General features: G+C 38.9%; 1 protein-coding gene across 4 annotated transcripts; it reads right to left on the bottom strand.

The window, feature by feature from the left end:
- Positions 1-928: 928 nt before the first annotated feature.
- Positions 929-20821, bottom strand: inppl1b (inositol polyphosphate phosphatase-like 1b). Of its 4 annotated transcripts, XM_051861013.1 has the most exons (27): positions 19125-20799; positions 16398-16461; positions 14967-15105; positions 13988-14126; positions 13718-13858; positions 13512-13599; positions 10999-11088; positions 10761-10883; positions 10555-10669; positions 10364-10464; positions 10190-10292; positions 9904-10100; positions 9630-9747; positions 9341-9437; positions 7936-8074; positions 7608-7707; positions 7384-7472; positions 7120-7201; positions 4611-4697; positions 3641-3748; positions 3404-3492; positions 3194-3281; positions 2830-2985; positions 2453-2534; positions 1542-2349; positions 1309-1424; positions 929-1176 (listed from the first exon to the last, which is right to left on the bottom strand). In XM_051861013.1, exons 1-27 carry the CDS (start codon positions 19259-19261, stop codon positions 1083-1085), a joined length of 3690 nt encoding a protein of 1229 aa, XP_051716973.1. In that variant the 5' UTR covers positions 19262-20799; the 3' UTR covers positions 929-1082. The 4 variants fall into 4 exon arrangements, with proteins under 4 accessions (XP_051716973.1, XP_051716974.1, XP_051716975.1 ...); XM_051861015.1 differs by lacking the exons at positions 929-1176; positions 1309-1424; positions 1542-2349; positions 2453-2534 and having other exon boundaries at positions 3634-3748; positions 19125-20818; XM_051861014.1 differs by lacking the exons at positions 13512-13599; positions 13718-13858; positions 13988-14126; ... (1 more) ...; positions 16398-16461; positions 19125-20799 and adding an exon at positions 11189-11210.
- Between the last annotated feature and the right edge of the window lie 850 nt (positions 20822-21671).

Below are 21671 nucleotides of genomic sequence, written 5' to 3'. Positions count from 1 at the left end.
CCCAAAGCAAGCATTGTCCTTTAAGATCCTGTTTCTGTACAAACAACCTTCTGTACCATATTTGTTCAAGTTTAAAGATGATCAAATATTGGCACCGAATAGTATTATTTGACTTAGATTAAAAAAACACCCTTTAATCACTCTTTTTCTGTGACTTTATAAAACCATCACTATAATCCAAAGATAATACATAAGTTATCAAATTACAAAGTGGGAGGTGGGAGAATTCACTTAACGTTGACATCATAAATTAAAGCATTGCTAGTTGGCCTTAATAGTTTTATAGTTTGATAAGAATAAAAAGCAAACAAAATGATATTTACACACAAAAATGTACAGTCTGTATTAAATCTCTGTGAAAAATCAGGTTACAGTTCCAATGTTCAGGAAAAATGTGAACAGTTATTATTCTGTTAACTGATTTTGCAGGTAATATTTACAGTTGATCCAGCCATGTAAGACTACTCTGGAAATCATTATATTTGTTCAAGTAAGCATTAAACCCTGCAGTACGTGAGCTTATCTCCTTAAGTAAAGGGGAGAACAGCAATTAAATCCCTGGGGTAAACCAGCTGACTCCTTTAGCAAACAGTTGGTTTATGCACTTTTAAAAGGTAGTATATACAGTAGCTTGGGGTCTCTTATGAATAAATACAGTAATTAGGCTCAAAACAGGGATATAGACTAGCTGTAATACATTCACCAGACAAGGTATTGAACCACAACATAACATTTCTTAGATAAGACAAGGATGAATTTGCTATTATATACACAGTATCTACGGATGAGTATCAAGACGCTCAATATAGAATAAACAATAAAAGAGTCTGTGTTTTAGTGATAGATATGATTTGTTTGGATTGTTAGAAGCATGTATTGGACTGTAGTTTATTCCACACTGTATGTTTAGGACCACAGGGACAGAATGAACACTTACCGGTAGTGCGATGAGCTTTATTATGAATGGAATTTAAACTTTTGAAATTACAAAGGAGAGTAAAAAAATATGTATGGAATGCAAATATTGAGCTGGTCATTAGTCTCCTGATATGACACCTGATAGTCTCTCAGGCTCTTTGTGTTCAGTCCCAGATCTTGGGAAGGTTCTCCAAGATTCTTCGTCGATGAGATGGGTTAGACACACCCGCTGCAACAAGCTCCTCATCAGTAATACCACTGCAGGAGAAAAGAACACACTTTTGGCAACTTTTTGTTCACTAAGCACTGTTGCTGCTTAAAGTCATTAAATAAAGCACATGGCAGTGAAAACAAGATTTCAGATTTTTCGCCACATCACGTCAACCTCACCTGAAATAATCAAGATCATCCCAGCCATTGCGGCTGAGGTCCAGCGTGTAACGCTGCAAACCCAGAGTGCTGAGCAGTTCCCGCACTGTTTCTGGGGCTCCATGTAAGACTGACACCTGCAGACACACATTGCCTTTGTATTTATCAAGCTAAACCCAAAAGCTAATCCTAAAGTCCTTATTTACATAGTTCACTGAACAACATAATCCATAACAGAAAACTACCCAGCTCACCTCTTTCTCCCAGCTGTAGTTTCTTTCATTAGCTAAACCATAATCATACCCATGATGCCTTTGCTGAGAAGACATTTCATGAAATTGGTACTTTCTGTCTACTGGCTGAAAATCCACCTCACTTAGTGATTTAGCAATTTGCAGAGCTGTAAGAGAGTTGTCTCCTGAAGCTGTAGTTGGCTGCTCTACAGTCCAGGGTGCTGAGGATTCATGGATGGGAACCCTTGTGGATACATAGGGGTATAGCTTTGGTCCATTTTGCATTGGCATGGGCCGGCCTTGATGCTGCCTGTGATAGTCCTTTCTGACTTTGTCTTTGAGTGGCGTCTGTATGTCCCGAGAAAAAACAGAATGGTTCATGTAGGAGTTTGTGAGTTTTTTGACTGATAATACTGAACCCTGTGTCATATTGTTCTTATGGGGCTGGAACTGTAAAGATGGATTTGAGGAAGGAGTGTGTCTTTGATTTGGGGATGTATTAGGAACATCTGGACCTGGGAAAAGCTGATAAGAGGATGCAGTCAACGACAGTTCATTTTGAGTATCACAAGATGGTTTATAGGGTGCTAAGGAGCCAGGAATCTCAATCTCTGTGAAGTCGGATCTCCGAGCGGACCTTTTGCCATGGCTGTGACCTCCAGTCACTCTAGGGAGCTGTATCACAGTGTCTTTGGCCCGTACTAATTGTGATTCTTTGCTGGATGAGGGAATCTCTTCGACTCTCTGCAACACAGGCAGCCCTTCAAAGATGAAGTACGCAGGATTGGTGTAGCTGTTTGGAGCTGTCATATACGAGGCTGGTGGTGCTCTACAGTGGGAACATGAAGCGCAAGTCATCCAACAGAAAATGCTAGTGGAACATAAGGAGATCATCTGAAAAGTGTGTCAAAATTGGCTAATTTTTAACTCACTGGGTGGGGAACGCACAGGAAGAAGGGCGAGACAAATGGTCCTTCGTCATTTCCTTCTCATCCTTCTCAATACAGAGCCACTCTGTAATGTGCAGAAGACATGGCGTATGGCAAACTGTTTAAATTTTGTAGACATATGTGGCAGAGCCACTGGGTATTTAGTGTGCATCAAGTTAAGAGTCATATTTCAGTGAAGGTCAGGATGCATCTGGACAGGATCAGGCAGCAAGAAGCCAAAAGAGGAAGCCATGGTAGATAAAAAAGTAAAAACAGATCCAAAGCAGAGGAGGAACTAAAGCAGGAAGAAATTTATATGGGGAAAATTGTCCAGGGCATATTTTAAGAAATTATATTTTAATGCCACATAGATAACCCACCATAGACCCTTTCCCGGATCCTTCTGCGGTCTGGTGGTACATAGACCCTGATTCGTCCACGAATAGAGCCCATCTCCTCTCCTCTGTGAGTCAAGCATGTCTCAAATGGATCCGATGATTTTCCTGTTACCGAGCGAAGAGGCACACAGCACTCCCCTGTAATGGCATAAATCCCATTACATATACAATCAATGTGACCACAATGTTTTAACAGAATTAGGGAGTTCAACAAAGTGCTCTTAATTCACCAAAAAAAAAGAGTATGTGTTATGTAGTTGATTATGAGGTAATGGTTTCTAAAAACCAAACTACTGTTTCAGAGAAATTTCATTCAAACTGACTAATGATGAGCTTGACCATTTACCATATGACTCAAAGCCATCACATGACTTCACAGACAACAGCAAGTGCTGATCCCGGAGATGCTCTAAATCTGAGAAAACTGGGTGGAACTGAAAAACAGGAGGGGCAAAAGAGATATTTGATGTGGTGTACCAACCAGAAGTATCAAATCTTTATGAAACTAAGCATAGCTTCAAATGATCATACTGAGCCAAATGATCTCTATCACAACCTTGGGAAACTGTTTTGAAGACCAGCCAAGTTTGAGAAACCCTGGCACCTCACAGCACTGGGAGTCATTCTCAGCAGAACGGCGAGGCTCTAAACATAAGGAGGAGCATAAAGTCACATAAAAAGAACTGTCACAATTATCTCATGATCTCCTGAAATTTCAAAAGGAAACAGACTAGCCACAAAGCATTGCATGATTGCTAGCCTGATTGATTATTGCACAAAAGATACCTTATACCTTCTAGACAGCGGGAGTGGAACTCGATGAAAAACTTAGCCTTGCTTGCCGTTTTCACTATGGCCTCAATCGCCTCCAGCTCAATGCTGGCTCTCTCTGAACCTGAGTCTACATCAACAGAGATGGAAAAAAAGGACTGTGACATGGTTATGGCACTAAGTGAAACCGTAAACAAATACTCAATTTTAAAAATCATTTATTCACCCTCAAGTGTTCCAAATGCCATACGACTTTTGTTCATCTTCGACTTTTGTTATTTTTAATAAAATGTGAGAGATTTTTGTCCCTCCATTGAAAATCCATTCCACTAAAACTTTGATGCATCAAAAGGTTCATAAAGTACGGTGACCAAGAGAGCTCAAAACGCTACAACTGAAGAAAACACATGCAAATAGAAGAAACACCAGCAAATTAAGAAAACATCAGTTTGACAACACATGCTACAAATACTCACAATGCAACCAAATACAAATACACAGTTGCAGCACGTTGAGCTCTCTTGGCCACAGTAATAAAGAGATTGTAAAAGAACCAATTTCATTTAGGATTTTATTTAATAAACACTGATGAAAGCATATACATCGAACACATCAAATATGGTAAATGCATTATGTGTGAGAACCACTGAGGTTTGTTTTGAGCTCTCAGGTTATATTAAAATATTTGTATTTCTAAGATGGTTTGGAATAGCATAAGGGTGAGTAACTAATGACAGAAGTTTACTTTTTGGGTCCACTAACCATTGATTTCTAAAAGCTGAAATAGTTTTAGGGCTTTCCTATGTTGGTACTATTAAAATGAACCAGCCTTGAAACCACCCTTGAAAAAAATGTGTTCAGTGGTAAAGGGAAATGATGGTTCCTTAATAAAATGCATGTTCAGCAACTCTCGATATAACTCCTTGAGTTATGAAATGACCTAAAGGTCAAAAACGTAATTCTCAGAGAGAAAAGCTGAAAAGACTCCATACCTGTCCTGGGAAACTGTGATATTACACCGACTTCAAAAGTTGCAAAAACAGGAGAGTGGTCACTAGTGAAGATGTCATCTGTGCATCCTGATGATCAGAACCAAACAATCAATTTTAAATATTTGATTTATTACTACATACATTTTGTTGTCAGTTATGCTGGGTACACACTAGCCCCGATTTTCACTCTCCAACAGTTTTGTGGAAATCTCGACAAATGCCTGATTGTGTAGTGTGTATTATCAAAGACGCGATCTGAGAGAAGTGCCAATCCTTTGTCGATGCCCATGAGATATTTAGCATGCTGGACCTGTCTGCGACTCGAGTCCTGCAGTGTGAAAAGTATGTTGACTGGAAATTACATCAGCGACAACCTATAGTCAATCCGAGAGCAAGATACAAGGCAAGTAAAGTTCAGGAAAGAGTTACTTCAGATTTGACTGACAGACTGGCATTCTGACACCACAAGCTTCATGCTTTATAACCTTATGTCCTTTTTGTTTGAGGTTTATATCAGTAGTCCCATATTCATAATTGTGACCACACAGTTTTCTTACAATGTCTAACAATGTCAAACCATTGTAACAGATGTTTACATCTACCAATATCAAAGCAAGAGAGAGAGAGGCCTATAAATATAATTACTACAGTAATTGTTCTGTTGGAATTACTCTGTAGTGATAGATGCCCCTTTTTTACATTTGAGCCACTGCCCCAGAGGAACTCTCTGCACGACCCTGTATACCAGGGATGTCCAATCTTGCTCCTGGAGGACCACTGTCCTGCAAAGTTTAGCTCCAACCCCAATTAAACAAACCTGAACCAGCTAATCAAGGTCTTGAGGCAAGTTGGAGCTAAACTCTGCAGGACAGTGGCCCTCCAGGACAGGGTTTGGACACCCCTGCTGTATACATTGGATTAATATTGAGTATCTGCCGATCTGACATATCTTCTGATCTGACACTTCTTTGTGCTTGGTGTACTTTTGGTGCTTTAAGTAGGCTACATTAAAGTTATTAAAATCACTCCAATGTAATTAATAACTTCAATGTATTTGTAGTGTGCACCAAGCACTAGGAAAAAGTGCCGTTATGTGCTGATACTTTGAAAATAAACCCAAAGGTGTGGTGAGCAAAACTATGCATTTTGCCGCCTTATCCTGCATCGTCATTAACAAGGAACAGGGATAGTTCAGCACCACAGTTCAGACCCAAATAATATAATTACACAATCCAGCAGGGGAGGGGGGAGTAAACAAACAAGGGTTTGGACCAGACAAGCTAACCAAGTGTGAAAGCACCCTTAGACAAAGGCCCTGTTTACACCTGATATTAAGATGCATTTTGGTTTATTGGAACACTAAATACAGTTGTAAATGGGGTCTAAAACATTTTGACCACTTCCAGAGGTGGTTGAAAACGCATTCGACCGGATTGCTTTCATAGTGTAAATGCTCATGTGGTCGAATGCGTTCAAACAACCACAAAAGACGCCTACTCTTTGCCTACTTACTTAATGTGTAAACATTACGGGAAGCACGCTAGCCAGACAGGATTTAAACTTTGTCAGCTGTAGACCCAAGTTTGGTTACCATTCCTGATTTCTAACATGCAGTCACTGCGTTCGGTGTAGTCTTGTGGCTATCAGAGCAGAAACGAGAGTTGCTGTTTTCTGTGTTTTTCCATCATCAGTAGTCGTGTTTATATGTAAATTGCATGACCTTATTTCGTCCATTAGATAGGAAGATTTGAAAAAGCCCATACATTTACCCACCCATAGACCCTTCTCTTGAAGAAATCAGGACAGAAGTGGTTGAAAGTGGACAAAAGAGATGGATTAAAATACCAGTTGTACCCTCGTCTACTTGCGATCCAATCGACCAAAACGCATCTTAATACCAGGTGTAAACAGGGCCTAAGATTTTAAATGGGCATGCCAAAAAGTCCTACCTATCGGTTCTAGGTCTACTCATCCAACTATCAATTGATGTGGAGATTTATGTAATGTCGAGATCTTTTATGTAATGAGATTGCAAGCATACAAACCATCCTCTGAAATTCCCATCACATTGAATAATATCACTAATCACTAATATACTAATGTAAGGTAGTTATAAAATACTAAGCATTTGGTCAGTGTAGCTATATGTTGTAGGCCTTTGCTGAGGAGGAGCTATTCACATGTTTAGAGCAGACAGACAGACAGGATATGACTCTGACTGTGGACCACAGACCTACAACCATACCCAAAGTAAACCTTTGTTGTGCAGTGTAGCTACACACATCCCATTCCAAAATGCTACAAAAATAGCAGTCCAATGTTTTAGTTTCTTTCCTCAAGCTAAAGTGCAAACCAAGCTAAAGTTTGTTTAGCCACTTTGAGTATTATTAAGACACTGTAATGCTCTAAACAATTGCAAACATTATAGCTGCTACATTATTCCTGTTTTTATATGATTTGATAAACACTTATGAGAATAAGAAGTGAAAGATGAAGAAAAAAAATATACCATATGAGGTACAGGTTATGTGAGACTCTGGGTAGGACTTCCACAGAACTCTGTCACACCATGAGGGCCCATTAACTTGCACCTAAAGAAAGTTTATATAGTTTTAATAAAGAAAGGTTCGAAATTGTAATCTTCTATGTTGTCACACAAGATTATTAACAGCTATTTTGATTCATAGGCCATTTAGAGTGTAAATAGGAAGTCATTTCAGTAACAATAGAAACTGACAGAAGGGACAGAATAAATGAAAACAGAAAGTCTTACCCCACTGGACTTGTATTTCTGCCATAGATAACAGTCTCTAGAACCACGTTCATATCGATAGGTGGGTGGAAACAAAATCTTCTCCTCCTCTTAACAGAGAGAGCAAGAACAAAATGAAATGTCTGTTAATGTTTTTTTGGCCCACATGTTGCTGCATAACCTCATCTATTGATTTCATGTGTGTATGGTGTCCGTGGGAGTTGAAGAGCAGCTGCTGTTCTTACTAAAGTTAAAAAAGGCCTTTCTTCTGTGCCGCTCTCTGGTCAATTGGTCTGCACACATCAGCTCCTCGAATTCTCGCTTTGAAACATGCTTCAATATGTCCTGCAAAAGAGAGGCCTCGGTCAGGGACAGCTGACCTTCAATGTATGATATAAGTGAGCACAAGGATTTACAGAACAACTAAGATGATTCGGTGTGCTTAATGGGGTCTCCTTGGAGCAATGTTTAAATGGCTATAGTTCACAGTTAATAAAAAGCAGTGAGCAGGAACAAATAAAGCTGGAGTGACTAATATCTACACAGAAATAAAGCAGATATAAGCTGTGTAACCAGTGCATCCAGGTCCAGGCGGTAGTTGAGGTCTCCACACCAAAAGAGATGATTGAAACGAAGGCTAATGTCAAAAGTGCTGAGCTGCTTTTCTCCAAGAGACAAAAGTCTGAGGATGTCTTGGAAGTTGTGGTTCCTCCTAAGAAAAGAAAGAGGAACAATGTAAAACAGATACTCTCACTTACACTATCGTTCAAATGCTTGGCGCCAGTAGGGTTTTTGAAAGAAGTCTCTTATGTTTAACAAGACTAAATTCATTTGATCAAAATGACAATAAAACAGTAATATTGTTAAAAGTAAGCTCTTCAGCATCAGATGATCCTTCAGAAATTGTTCTAATGTGCTGATTTGGCACTTGAAAACACTTCTTCTTATTATTATCAATGTTTAAAACAGTTCTGTAATTTTTTTGTGGAAACAGTGATACATTTTTTAGGATTCTTTGATGAACAGAAAGTTCAAAAGAACAGCATTTATTTAAAATGGAAATCTTTAGTAGCAGTGTAAGTCTTTACTGTCACTTAATGCATCCCTGCTGAATAAAAGTATTCTTTAAAAAAAATCTAACAGCCCAAACTTTTGAACGGTAGGCTATAATAACGTGTAATATTTTGAGCTGATTTTAGAATATTGTTTTTATTTGTTGTTTGTGTCTCCTAGCAACGAGGTGCATGTTTCCCCTTACAAAAAATAAGTTTATTGAAGTGTTATACTATTAGTATACTTCTTTTAAACTAAGGTGCGTGGCAGAAAGTTTTGACGCAAATCAACCAAGTTCAAATCCACCTTTTGCCGAACTCGCTCTACTCCCTTTTCCCATCACATATGAGATCGGAAAGGCATTTATTTTCAATAAAATTTAGGAAAATATTCGAAAAGTGGAAATAGAGTGGATCTCTGAGCTCATTCGAGTGAGTGGGGGCGGGGCTAATTAGCATATTTATAGATCCGCGTATAATAAATGAAGCAAGGGTGTAGAGTTACATTCAAGCTATTTTAAAGTGTCTAACATGTGTTTAATAATAAAGTGTTTATCGGTTATGGGTAGGGATAGGCTTTATTGTCCCAGTAAGGCGGCATCCATTTAATAATTTTAATAAATATAATCATTTACTCTCTATGTTATTATTGCATAGCCTACCGTTTAATGTAGCCTACATCAACAATGAGGTGCAAATAGTATCTGCCACTATTTAGAAGTATAAATAGCATCTAACTACAATTTAAACTTATTGCAAAGAAAATGTTATTTTTACATACTGTAAATAGAATCTAAAGCTATTTAAAGTGTAAATAGCAGCTATCGCTAAGACAATAGGCCTATGCTATTTTTACTTAGAGTAAATAGAATGTAGTTGCTATTTACACTATTTAGCCGGTGCCATAAATATATGTGTGTGAATACCTGAGTGCTTTATCACTACCAGAAGTCAAATGGCAGTTCACAAAGCCCATTGAGGTGCCATTAAAGAGAAGAGAAACTCCTACTGCTCCCTTATTTCCTGTAACCACCAAGACAAAACAAATGAATCTAGCGTAAATAATAATAATAAGATGATGATTTATTTATCACTTTGTTTGTTTTTCTTGGCTACAAGACATAGGATATAAAGGAGGTGAGGAAAGAGGGGAAAAGGAGAGTTAGTTAGTTACTGAGTGTGTTTGTTTGTTTGATCGATAAAGAAGATTTGTACCAAGCGTGTTTCCCAGGCCAGTTTTTACACTAGCGGTGTTTACTTTACTGATGCGTCCTTCATGCTCTGGTTTCACAAACACAGCCAGTCTGATATTCCAGAGGGACTGTACTGCCACCTACAGGAGAAACACAAAACACACACACAATCTCTTCTAACCTTTGTAACGCACTCAAATGTTATATAATTAAATGATTAATAGAGATACGTGATCACTTAAGAAGAAGAAACAGAGTTCTGGTCTATGAAGATTTTGATTTTTATAATGTTAGACCTGTTTGAAGTCGATGTTGGTTGCACTCCGAAGCGTGGCTCTGATGTGTTCAACCCACTCTCTCTCGCTCTGCGGGTTGTCCTGAGTGCCCACTGCATAGATATCATGAGGCAGAGAGGCAATGGACTCATCTGGGGTGAGACCCAGACCACAGCAAGTAACCCAAGTCTGCAGTGAAGCAGGTGGTGGAGTGTCCCCTGCAGGCAAAATACACATGCAACAGTAAAATATTTTGCTGTAGCTGTTGAGGCCATAACATCTTTTATGACTAATTGTATATTGATACCCATATTCCAGGTGCCCACAAACACAGAGATGACATCAAGCTCAGACTGCTGGGAGTGAGCAGCCTTCATAAGCTGTAGCAGCCGACAGAAAGCTTCACGTTTCTAGGGAAGACACATCAGTACTTTAGATTGAGGTCATTTAAGGTAAGACAATTCAAGACCTTTCCCCTCACCTTCATGCTCTCAAACACTAGCTCTCTTGGTGGGTTGTGATGACTGTCAACGACCATCTTCAGTTTGGCAGAGCCTCTCTGAAACTTTACCAACTGCACGACTAAAACAAAAGCATTAGACGGCATTTACTAGCTTTGCATTATAATAATGGAGACTAAAGTGTCATGTTTTGAAGGTAAGGTAAACTCACTCCTGTCGTGTGTGACAGTCTCCACACCAAATGAGCCAGACTTCTTGTCAAATAGCAGCACTCCTGCATCTATGTCTACCGATACTGTTTGTCTGCCATACCTGACCACCTTGACCTTGACATTCAAACACATGCACATAAATAATGCAAACACTTTCATAATTAAAATATTAGTACTTTGAGGAAGATGATAGACATTGTGCTACCTGAAAGCTGTGGACTGGATTGGGTCGGGCATGCTTTTTGGTAGCTGTAACTGCTTCAGGAGGAGTGGCTGATTGCAAAGATAGGTTGTGATTGGTAACAGCTTCTTGTAAAGCTTTGAGAACCTGAAAAAGACATGCTATTGTTATCATTATTACAAACAGAAATGCAGAAGGATGACATATATGTGGTTTGTATGTGTTTGTGCATGCTGTTTTTATATTTCACGTGTGTCTCTACCCTCTTCTCCAGAGAAGACAACAGGTTACAGAGGGCCGTGAGCTTGTGAAGTAGATTATCCATGTTTTCTTCAGGGCTTTTCCCTGTATTCTAATAAAGAGAGAGTTAATGAGAAAACAGGAATATGTGAGGAAAAGTTGGAAAAGCAGAGCATTACTTAGTCCCAAAAGTCAACTACACAATAGAGTACCTCAGGGATGACTTGTTTTTGTAGGCAAAACCCGGAAGCGGATTAGCATTTTAGGACTTCCGGTTCCATCGCCCCGAAGTCAATGGGTTTTTTGAATGGGTTTTTGCGAAATCGCCTGAAATAAGGTCTGTGGTTAACAAAGCCTCTAAATATTTTCACGTTTTGATCTATGACATAAAACACACCAGTTATAACCCGCTTGTGATTTTTTTAAACCTTTATTGTGTCTTAAAAACGGCGGTTGCTAACAAGCTGCTAAAAGGGACTTCCTTTGGCGGGGACTTTAGACGTCATCATGACAAACAGGACATTTGGACAGCATTTTTCATGAAAAAGTGGATAAGTATTCATACACAGCGCAGATCATAATCAGCGAGCATGTTTTTAAATAAAGTTGTTTTCTAAATAAAGTTTTAAGAAGCTTGGTGGTGGTGACGTTGATCCGGGACCATGGTGTGTTGTAGTCCGTTTATAGCCTACTGTTAGCTTTTTATATCTGACGACTTTATTTAGGCTTCAAAATGTATAAATGTTGTGTTAACTTGTAAAGATTATCTTGATAGACAAAACGTGTAAGTGTCATAACCCTTTGTTAAACACAGAGCTTAATTTTTGCGATTTTCCAAAAGTCTATGGGAAAAATGCATAGGCTTTCGATCGAGGGAACCCGTGCGCCGCTAACTTCCTGGTTGGCCTACAAAAACACGTCATCCCTGAGGTACTCTATTCTAGGGTGCTGTGGTTTGTGTATGGTGCTGCTATGCTGTTGCTAAGGTGTGCTGTGAGGTTGCAAAGGTGTTCTGGGTCATTGCTATATCATTGTTTACTGGCACAAGTCAAAAGAGCTTAAGGAGCCCACTAGGGGGCCTCAGAAAACGTCCAAGGGGGCTGCAGGATGACTTAAAATGATTTAAAGTCCCCCTGTGGTGAAAATAAAGTTTTTAATGTTGTTTATATGTCTGTGTGGTGTTTTTAATATGCTTTTAAGACAAATTATGTGCAAATTCATAAGTTAACACCATTGCTGAGTATTTTCTTTTTAAAACTGCAGTGATTGAAAGGTGGTTTGAAATCGCTGGTGTTTGTGATGTCACAAACTACCTTGTAACCAATCATGTCAATGTGCCGGCAGGCTTTAGCATATCATTAACTATGAACTATGTCTCAAGAAGCCAGGTTATCCTGGTATATTTTTCTGTTGATATGAAAAATCGGGTAGATTTAGCAATATGGCGGGTGTATGACAATGTTATGATGAACTATAGGCTATACCTTTCTCCACTGACGTTCTAAGGTGTTCAAAGCATTTCTAAGGATTTTTAGAAGACAGCTGTCTGAATCGCGAACAGGAACGTGGTTTGTGTATAATGTTACACAAACCACGTTCCTGTTCGCGATTCAGACAGCTGACACATTATTAGCAGCTGTTTGGTAATGTAGTCAAGCAAAAGGCTAATCATATTGATTATCGTTATGTTTCTGATGTTGTAAAGAGCGATACCATTGTGCAGCGCTTACCTCAGTAAGTTGACCGAGTGGATCTCTGAGCTCATGTGAGTGAGTGGAGGCGGGGCTAATTAGCATATTCATAGATCCACGTATAATAAATGAAGCAAGGGTGTAGAGTTACATTCAAGCTATTTTAAAGCATAAAGATTTTTTTTTCACAAGAAAAAATGTTTAAATGTGTCATTTTGGTGATCAAAGATGAGTTTTAAGGGATAAAATTATTGACTAAAGGGGGACTTTAAATTTATATATTAATAATAACACAATTGGTTAACATTTATCAGTATATTATAACTTTATTGAAATGCTAAAAACAATCAAGATGTATAGTAAACTGAACTAAAAACTATAGTATTTCCTCAACACAAAATGAATTGTGGTTAATTAATATATCAACATTCCTAGTTTCTGTTAATATAAAAAGTTTGAAAACAAGCAACTTTATCATAATCACAATGTAAATAGCAGAGGAATTAATTAATACTGAATGAATATCAATGAAAATTGAATATTATGTTGGACAATGATGAGCCTTCGATTAAAAATGTCAAGAACCACTGGTCTAAGGGATTTTTTTCCACCCATTTAAACCATCAAAGATAAGTCAGTCAGATCACTTACAAAATTAATATGAAACCTTTCCTCAACAAGATGCATGATTTGAACATAATAAAGCTTTGAATCTGTGGTTCTCGTTCCCTATTTCAGCCACACAGCGTTTAGTCCTTTATAAATGTATTAAACTAAAGACAGGATTGACTGAAAATAGCAGCTTATTAGCCTTATGTTGGTGTAAAACCACAAAGGGATGTACCTGCATTGTGGGGAAGGTATGATGGCCGCTAGGATGATCAAACACTTTCGCCAAAGTCTCCAAACTAGACAGTGTCTGGTCAATCTCACTGTGATAAACAAATCAGGGATAACTTTTTTGCCAGGACATGTAACAGTCATTATTCAAATGTTCTTTCAAATAATTGCTGCAGTGCGTGAAAGGATATGATGTTAGAGAAACGGCACCTGTGCAGACTGACGCATGCGCGGCTGAGGATACACTGAAAGTGTTGCAGTCCTGACGCGCCCCCTTTCATGTTCTCCAGGTCTTTACACACATTACCATGCAGATACTCATCTAGTAATGTGACGATCTCACAGCCTAAACTGCAGAGGTAAACATTGGTACAGTGAGCTGTAGTGTTTTTACACATTTATATAGAAGCACAGACAGTGTTATATGATGTGATCCAAAAGTTTGATTTTGATCCATAGGTCATGTGTGAATGAATGTACCTATTTGGGCTGAGCTCCTGAAGCCTCTGCAGCAGTAAATGAGGGGCTGCTGAACTGGAAGGTAAAGGGTGGCTTGTAGGGGACATTGCGCGTGGTGGAGGGGTGGCAAATGTTGAACCTGGCTTCTCATCATCACCATCTTCAACGAGAAGACATCTGTATGTAAGCTTAAAAATTTGAATGTTGTGTCTGTGGGTAGAACTGTGTCACAGCGGCCTCACACAAAATTTAAAGGGATAGTTCACCCATAAATAAAAATTCTATCATGATTTACTCACCTTGAAGTTGTTCCAAACCTGTATGAGTTTCATTGTTCTTTTTTGGGTGAACTATCCCTTTAATATACACTTTGCTAACAGGGCTGCAGATGAAATGGTCGCAAATGTGACAAAAATTAAAAATGTTCGACAGTATCTAAGAAAACATCAGTCAGTTTCATCAAATATCATCCGCCCACCACAGTATTTTCTGCAACAACAACAAACACAGCGTAAGTCATGATGTCCGATTCACAAACAAATGACAGCTTCTTTTTAATGAACTTATCAAAAAAGATTTACAAAGCAGCCTCGATCTCGCGATTTGAATAAGATTGTGAATAATTCAGAGCCGGACTGTTACTATAGAGTTCACAATAGACCTTATTCAGAGGAGCGCCATGACAGGTATGAAAGCGATGCTGTGAGGGATTGTTGTTGGATGTTCGTATGACAATATAATTAAAGACAAATATTCACAGCAAAGTTTGTAATCAGTATACTAAATATCTCTGAAATACTAAAATGTCCTTTCATCACAGCACAAGGCAGTGAGTGTTGTTAAAGCATTTCAGACAAAAATGAAAATTAATTTACCCAATCATTTACCCAAATGCTTAAGTAGGAAGATGTGCACTCAATGAACTGAAACGCTTATAATCAAACATATATTCATCAAGCAATTCTGTTATTTGTGCACTATGCTTTATGTCTCATCTTACCTGAGCTCTCATCGTTGGGCTCCGATTCACGCATAACAGGGTAAAGCAAAGGGGCCACCAGACCTTTGCGTGGGTTTTGATACCCCAAAATTAAATCACCAAGAGTACGGAAACAATTCACCTGCACTCCCTGCGTGGCCTGAAACAAAAACACACACAACCCGACATAAAGGCAAACAGATTCACAGATCAAATATAAAGCAGGACAGCATAAGGATTTGAATTACAAAATTTCACAATTCTAAGGGAGGTTGAAAAGGGAACATTGGTGTATTAAAAGATTAACAGGAAAAATCATACCATCAAAAGCATGAAAACATTTGTTACAAAATGTGTATGATGAGAGATCTTAAACTTTTTTAAAATGTTTTACTTTTAAACTTTTGGATCACAACCTTTTACATTTTTGATTTATATTTCTAAATGATTTTATTTGATTTTATTTCTAAAAAAATTCTAAAATTTATTTCTAAAAAACAATTTGCTCCTGAGTAAACTAAAAAAGGAAGGCAGAAAATGCAGAACTGCTAGGTTTGCCACAACAAGAAGTTGGTCTAGGTAGGGTAACTCCCAAAACATTTCAGTTTTTCCGCTTTATGGACCAAAGATACAATTACATTACGATGCCCTTATTCTAGCGTCTGCCAAACTCTACATACCACAAACAGCCACTAGCCAGCTTCCCACTGTGCAAACACAGGCACACACACACATACTTAAACCATCAGGCATCATGACAAATAAAACAACCCGCTCTTTGAATGTCTTTTTTTAGAAGCTTGTATTTTCAAAGTATGGTCGATGAAACCATTTTGGCAAAAACGTTCAATTATTTCCCCTAAAATCTCTGTATAGCAGCATGTTTTCCTTCCAAGAGTGCAGCCCTTGAAAAGCGATTAAAAGAAATCAGACATTGGGAGGGGGAGAATATTCAGAAAATGACTCTGTTTTACAGTAGAAAGCAACACTTGACTTAATATGACTTGTGTCTGTGTTATTATATTAATTCTGTGCTTTAGATAGGAAACAGGCATTTTAAAGTCACCTTTAAAAATACAAACCCTTTTGGAAGAGTGTTTCTATATGAATAAGTAAAAAGACCCACAATGCATCTAGCACTGCTGCATGCCCAGAAACAATTATGTCACACATACTGTAATCTCCACACAGACAGACAAACCCATTCCAGTCATTCCCCACTGGATCTGAAGCGTGGGTGCAGGAGGAATCTGTGTGAAACATTTTACTGACAGCAAGTGCCACTGAGGTCATTTTGAAACCTCACAGCTGCATGCTTCAGACAGCAGAGACAAGACTGCTTCTTTTTTTTTCTTCTTTTTTAAGAAGTGAAAGTAACAATGATGTCAAGTAATTTGCATTTGAAATTGAAGATTCATTAAAAGGTAATCCTGCCTAACAGGATCTTCTCACCTGCACAGCCAATAATCCATCTGCATCAGGGAGGATTCGGTATGTATGAACATGTCGCTGGAACCTATGTACAAAACAGACAGACTGTTGAATCAAAGACAATAAAGTAAAATATATATTCTGTAAGCCATAGTTTACCCAAAAATGAACATTCTGCGATCAGGCAGGATGCTCCATACAATGAAAGTGAATTGTAACCATGACTGTCAAGCTAGATTTTCAGTGATTGACAACTACAGTATGTTTCTCACACAAAGCTATCATATGGATTCATAAGACTTGAAAATGAGTGCACAAGTACTATGTACCACATTTGTAGTGCTTTTGTGCTTTTTCGACAGCTTGTACAGCTCAGACATTTAAAATTTCTAAATTTGTATTTAGCGGAAGAATGAAAGTCATAAGTTTGGAACAACCTGAGGGTGAGTAAATGATGACAGAATTTCTATTTTGAGGGGTGAACTAACCCTTAAAAACAATTTTTTGAAGTTGAAAAAGAAAGCTAAGGATAATATTTTCTGCAGTTATTCATCTGTGGCCACAAAAATAGGTGTTTAATTTTACTAAAGGGTTAGTTCACCCAAAAATGAAATTTCTGTCATTAATTACTCACCCTCTTGTGGTTCCACACCCGCAAGACCTTCGTTCATCTTCGGAACACAAATTAAGATATTTTTGATCAAATCCAATGGCTCAGTGAGGCCTGCATTGACAGCAAGTTCATTTACATTTTCGAAGCTTCATGAAGCAGTGTTTTGAAATCGCTCATCACTAGATACTGTTGAATAAAGTCGTTATTTTGGGGGTTTTTTGGCGCACAAAAAGTATTCTCGTCGCTTCATAACATTAAGGTTGAACCACTGTAGTCACATGAACTGTTTTAAATATGTCTTTAGTAGCTTTCTGGGCATTTGAAAGTGTAAATTAACTTGCTGTCAATGCAGGCCTCACTGAGCCATCGGATTTTATCAAAAATATGAATAAGGTAACCAAAAACTGTTCTTTTGTGTTTCACTGAAGAAGTAAGTCATACAGGTTCGAAATAACATTTTGATGACAAAATTTACATTTTTGGGTAATTATCCCTTTAAAGCACTTCTTCATTTAACTTCTCTTTTATCTTATTAAGCTCTTATCTTCAGTAAACCTCTCTCAGAAATATCAAAGAAAAATGTAAACTGTTCTATATCACCATATAGAAAGTTCATCAGCTTTAAATCAACATTTTCAGTGACAATTAAGTCATCGTTTACTGATGGAAATTCAGGTACGGTACAAATAGTGTGGTACACATAAATAGGTCTTTGTGTGGCTTAATGAAACAAAGTGTGCACATTGGATATTTATGCTTTCCATGGTCACCATTGGGCAGGATTATAAATTCTGAAAGTAGGGTAAAACCTCATTAATACCATGGAAGACCACAATAAAATAAAATTCAGCCTGTTAATGTGGTCACTGAGGTCATCAGTATGTGTCATAACATACAAGATATTATTTCTGTGCCTATCAGAGGTTAGATAAACCAGAATTTGTGCTCATTTGCATTTGGCCACAGAAACTGACACACGTACTCTGAGCACAATGACACAATTAGAAAGCTCATTGTTTCCAGGTAATCAAAAACAAGAGATGAAAGCACAGAGAGGAAGTGAGATGTGAGTAGATGTTTTGCATGTGAACTGTTTCAGGGAAAAGAGATGAGGTAGAGAGCAAGTGGAAAAAATCAGCCAGAGCCAGACAATGAGCAAAAAGGAGAATAAATGAGAGAGAATGAAAGAAAGAAAGTAGGGAGAGCAATTGAAGCTGGACGGCTCAGCCTTCAGGAATGTGTCTGGCTGTGGGCCGCAATGGAGAAAGAGCAGTGCGGTCACTGGAGCCTGTTCCCTCCTACAGGGGCCAGAGACAGGAGGAAAACTGAGGCCTGAACAAAGCTGACCAAGTGGGGCTAAAGGGGCTGCTGTAGACTGAGTCTCGTCTCCTGGAGCTCATATGCATTGAGATAGACAGCACTAAACTATCTAAAAGCCCTAGTCACAGTCTTGCCAAAGATCTGCTGAAACCTGATGGGGAAGGCAGACACATGGCTGTAAAAGCCATCTCGCAAGCACAGACTGTAGAAAAGGGCTACAATAGCTCATTGACTTCTTAGAAATACCTGGTAACTATTGCAATTTATGTGGATCATCATCCGGAAGTGTTTCGGATAGACAATTGGGTGTGGTGCCAAACTCATTCTGGGTAAACTCATCAAATTGCTAGGAAACGCGTAACAATCAGCTCTAAAATCAGCTCAAAATATCAAGCATGTCTACTAACCTCCGACTAGGTTGAATCATAGTCTGTGCACTTTAAAAAATTATATTCATGATTTGTTATCACATCATTTGTTCTTTTGTCAAATCAACTTCAATAATTAATGTGGTTCAGATAACATAATATTTTGAGTTTCTGTTGATTAAACCAATCGCCTTCATTGTATTAACTCAAATTTTTTATTTCAATGAACTCAAAATTTTAAGGCAAGCAGGTAACTTACTTCTTTAAGTTAAACCAACAATTCTTTTTTACAGTGTGCCTATCCTACACTACATGATTTTTTGTCAACTCCGATGGCCCAAAGTCTGCAAACTGGCTCGGAGTTTTGGCAACTAGTGTCGACTCGTCAGACTGCAAATCTAGGTAAAAGTCGTGTAGTGTATTCCAGCATTAAGGTGTTGTACTTACAGCAGACACAAGGCATAGGCTCCAGGCACAGATTCGCTGTCCCTCACCAAGAAGCTGCCATCTCTCCCAGCATGGGCCAGCAGCTCTTCGGCTTGTACGCGGCTGATGTCCCGATGGTACCATGCCGCTGCTGTCATGGTGCTTTCAAAAGTGTCCTAGCAGAGTCTAATTTCCAAAAAACAGGTGTGAATCTGAGCGGTTGAATACAAGTTAGATGAAAGATCTCATGCTGTTGATCTCCAGTGATGCTAAAACCGGAGGTCCACACTGTCATCCCCTCTCTGTCAGAAACTGAGCATGCAAAGTCAGATCCAGCAGCGTTACAGCCTCAAAAAGCCTTCTTGTTTACACTGACTAATACGTTTGCCCTCCCATGAGCAGGATGCGTATTTGGCCAGAGGGCAGATCCAGGACCGGCCTCCTCCTCTTGTGAGTTGTTCTGACTCCACTTGTGAGAGCTCATGACAGAGCGCCCATACACATGCTGCCCACCCGCTGACAAAAGCTCCCTATTGTCTGGCAGTGAACATTGTCTGTGCAAATGTTTCCAAGAAGAGGAACCAAAAGTGAAGAAAAGCACCAGCTCCAGATCATGTAGACCTGAAAAGGCAGTGGAGTAGTACCACCACAAATTCAAATACTTTTCCACTCGGTTGGTTTTGCCTTATAAGGGCAAGGCAACACCCCTCTGAGAACTTCAGCTGATGTCTACAAACTCCCATAAAGGACAGTTAACTACATCCAGAGGTTGGCCAACAAGCTTTAGGGTAAGACCCAGACCTGGACTCCATGCGCAAAAATGATTGTGAAGGGAATACCACATGAGGGTCGTCACATTGACGTAAAATCGGACCGTCTGCAAATGGAAGGAAGTGCTTCACAGCTCCAGATGGCAGGAGAGGAAGAAAGAGCAGAAAAAAATGAAAACACTAACCTGAATTCCTCTAAGTGACCTCACGTCATCAGTGGTGCATGAACCTGAACGCAGCGCTTTAGGAACTTTCAGTCTCACTCATTCTGTCTTTCTATCCCTCCCAGTGATCTTCAGAAAAAACCATCCCGTCCCATTCACAATCACAATGTAACTAAATCAAGGTCACATGCTTTGAATCGGTCTCTACAGTTCTCTCTCGGTCATATGCTCACAGCTTGAGATGATCTAGGTTACTGTGCTATGCTTCCAGTTGTTTTTCTCTCACTCCTTGTTGGCTTTCCAGCTCTCTCTCTTCCTCTAGCCTCTCTCTTCGTCTCCCTCTCTCTGTCCAGGAAGTGAAGAACACAAGCTCCACCATATGGATACGATCATCCCCCTTTCTCTGCGTCTCTTGTTTTGTTCTTCTTCTCCTCCTGCCCTCTTTTTTCTGCTCTTTCTGTTTCCAGCTGCTTGACTAACACCATCCCTCACTACTCAGCAAAAAACAGTCTGAAAACCTCTCAACCACACACAAATAGAGCACTCCACCCCCAAATCTCTATTTGTTGTGAGTGGGCTATAAAAAAGTCATTGTTTTTCCACTATTAAATAGCTATGAAGGAAGTAAAGCGGTCCCAGGAAGTTTCTACCGCACCCTTCATCCGTAGTGTTGTCTGTTCAGTGTTGTGGCAATAGACCACACAAGGTCTTATGAGGGTTATTGAAGATGTAGGAGCATTCAGAGGTACCAGCAGTTAGAATGCCAACAGCTCCTCCGTTGTGAAGCACTGATGAAGACAAATGATCATGGAATGTAAAAAATCTTTATTTTTATCCCCATGAATATGTAAACCTGAAAAGTTGCAAACTTTTCCCCCTCTGCTTTTGTTGTGACTTTATGGTTCTGATTTACATTAAAGTTTTGCATTTAAAGGCTGTTCGCAACCTACTGTACTTTCATAATGTAATGACTTTATTAATTGCAAATTGATTGGATAGTGAAAAGTGTTATGTACCAGAATGGAGCCATTACACCGCGTTCCAAATTATTATGCAAGTGACATATCAGTAAGATTTCAGTACAATAAACATTCAGAGTTTAGTTTTTCTAAGAAAATGTTTGTCTGTTTATTTATCCATGTCTTTTTAGATAACTGGCATCAATCGTAGACAAAATAATTTGCCAGGTCTATAGAAAACCCTACTTAGAGGTTGTTCCACATTATTAAGCAAGTCACAGTTCTCATGCAACATGGGGAGGAAGAAAGATCTTTCTGAAGATGAAAAGCATGAAATGGTGCAATGTCGTGCAAAAGGCATGAAAACAACTAATATTGTGTGAAAACTGAATGGAGATTATCGAATTATCATAAGATTTGTGAGTGATTTAGAGCACAGCAGAACTCGGTCAGATAAAGGCTTATTATTGAAAGTTCCTGTCAAAAAAATTAATTGTATTAAAAGGGCAGCTATAAAAAAAAGCCAGTGTTGAGCAGCAAACAGGTATTTGTAGCTTCTGGTGTCTCTGGAGTCTCAAGATGCTCTCCATGCAGGCTGGCAGTTGTGCGTAAAGATGCATTTCAGCCACTCCAAACCAAAGCTCACAAAGAGAAACATTTACAGTGGGTTATGAG

This window comes from Ctenopharyngodon idella, chromosome 14, assembly GCF_019924925.1.
Source record: "Ctenopharyngodon idella isolate HZGC_01 chromosome 14, HZGC01, whole genome shotgun sequence".
Taxonomy (NCBI): Eukaryota; Metazoa; Chordata; class Actinopteri; order Cypriniformes; family Xenocyprididae; genus Ctenopharyngodon; species Ctenopharyngodon idella.
Note: the sequence above shows the minus strand (reverse complement) of the source record. Positions and strands in the feature narration are given on the sequence as shown.

What these genes read in the sequence shown, in the direction of transcription:
- inppl1b (XM_051861013.1), bottom strand. Translation starts at nt 19,261, where the DNA reads ATGACAGCAGCGGCATGGTACCATCGGGACATCAGCCGCGTACAAGCC. An exon ending in TAGTGTTTGAGAGCATGAAG is followed by an intron (nt 10,293 to 10,363) that starts GTGAGGGGAAAG and finishes TGTCTTCCCTAG; the next exon opens with AAACGTGAAGCTTTCTGTCG. An exon ending in GCCTGGACCTGGATGCACTG is followed by an intron (nt 7,708 to 7,935) that starts GTTACACAGCTT and finishes TCTCTTTTGCAG; the next exon opens with GACATATTGAAGCATGTTTC.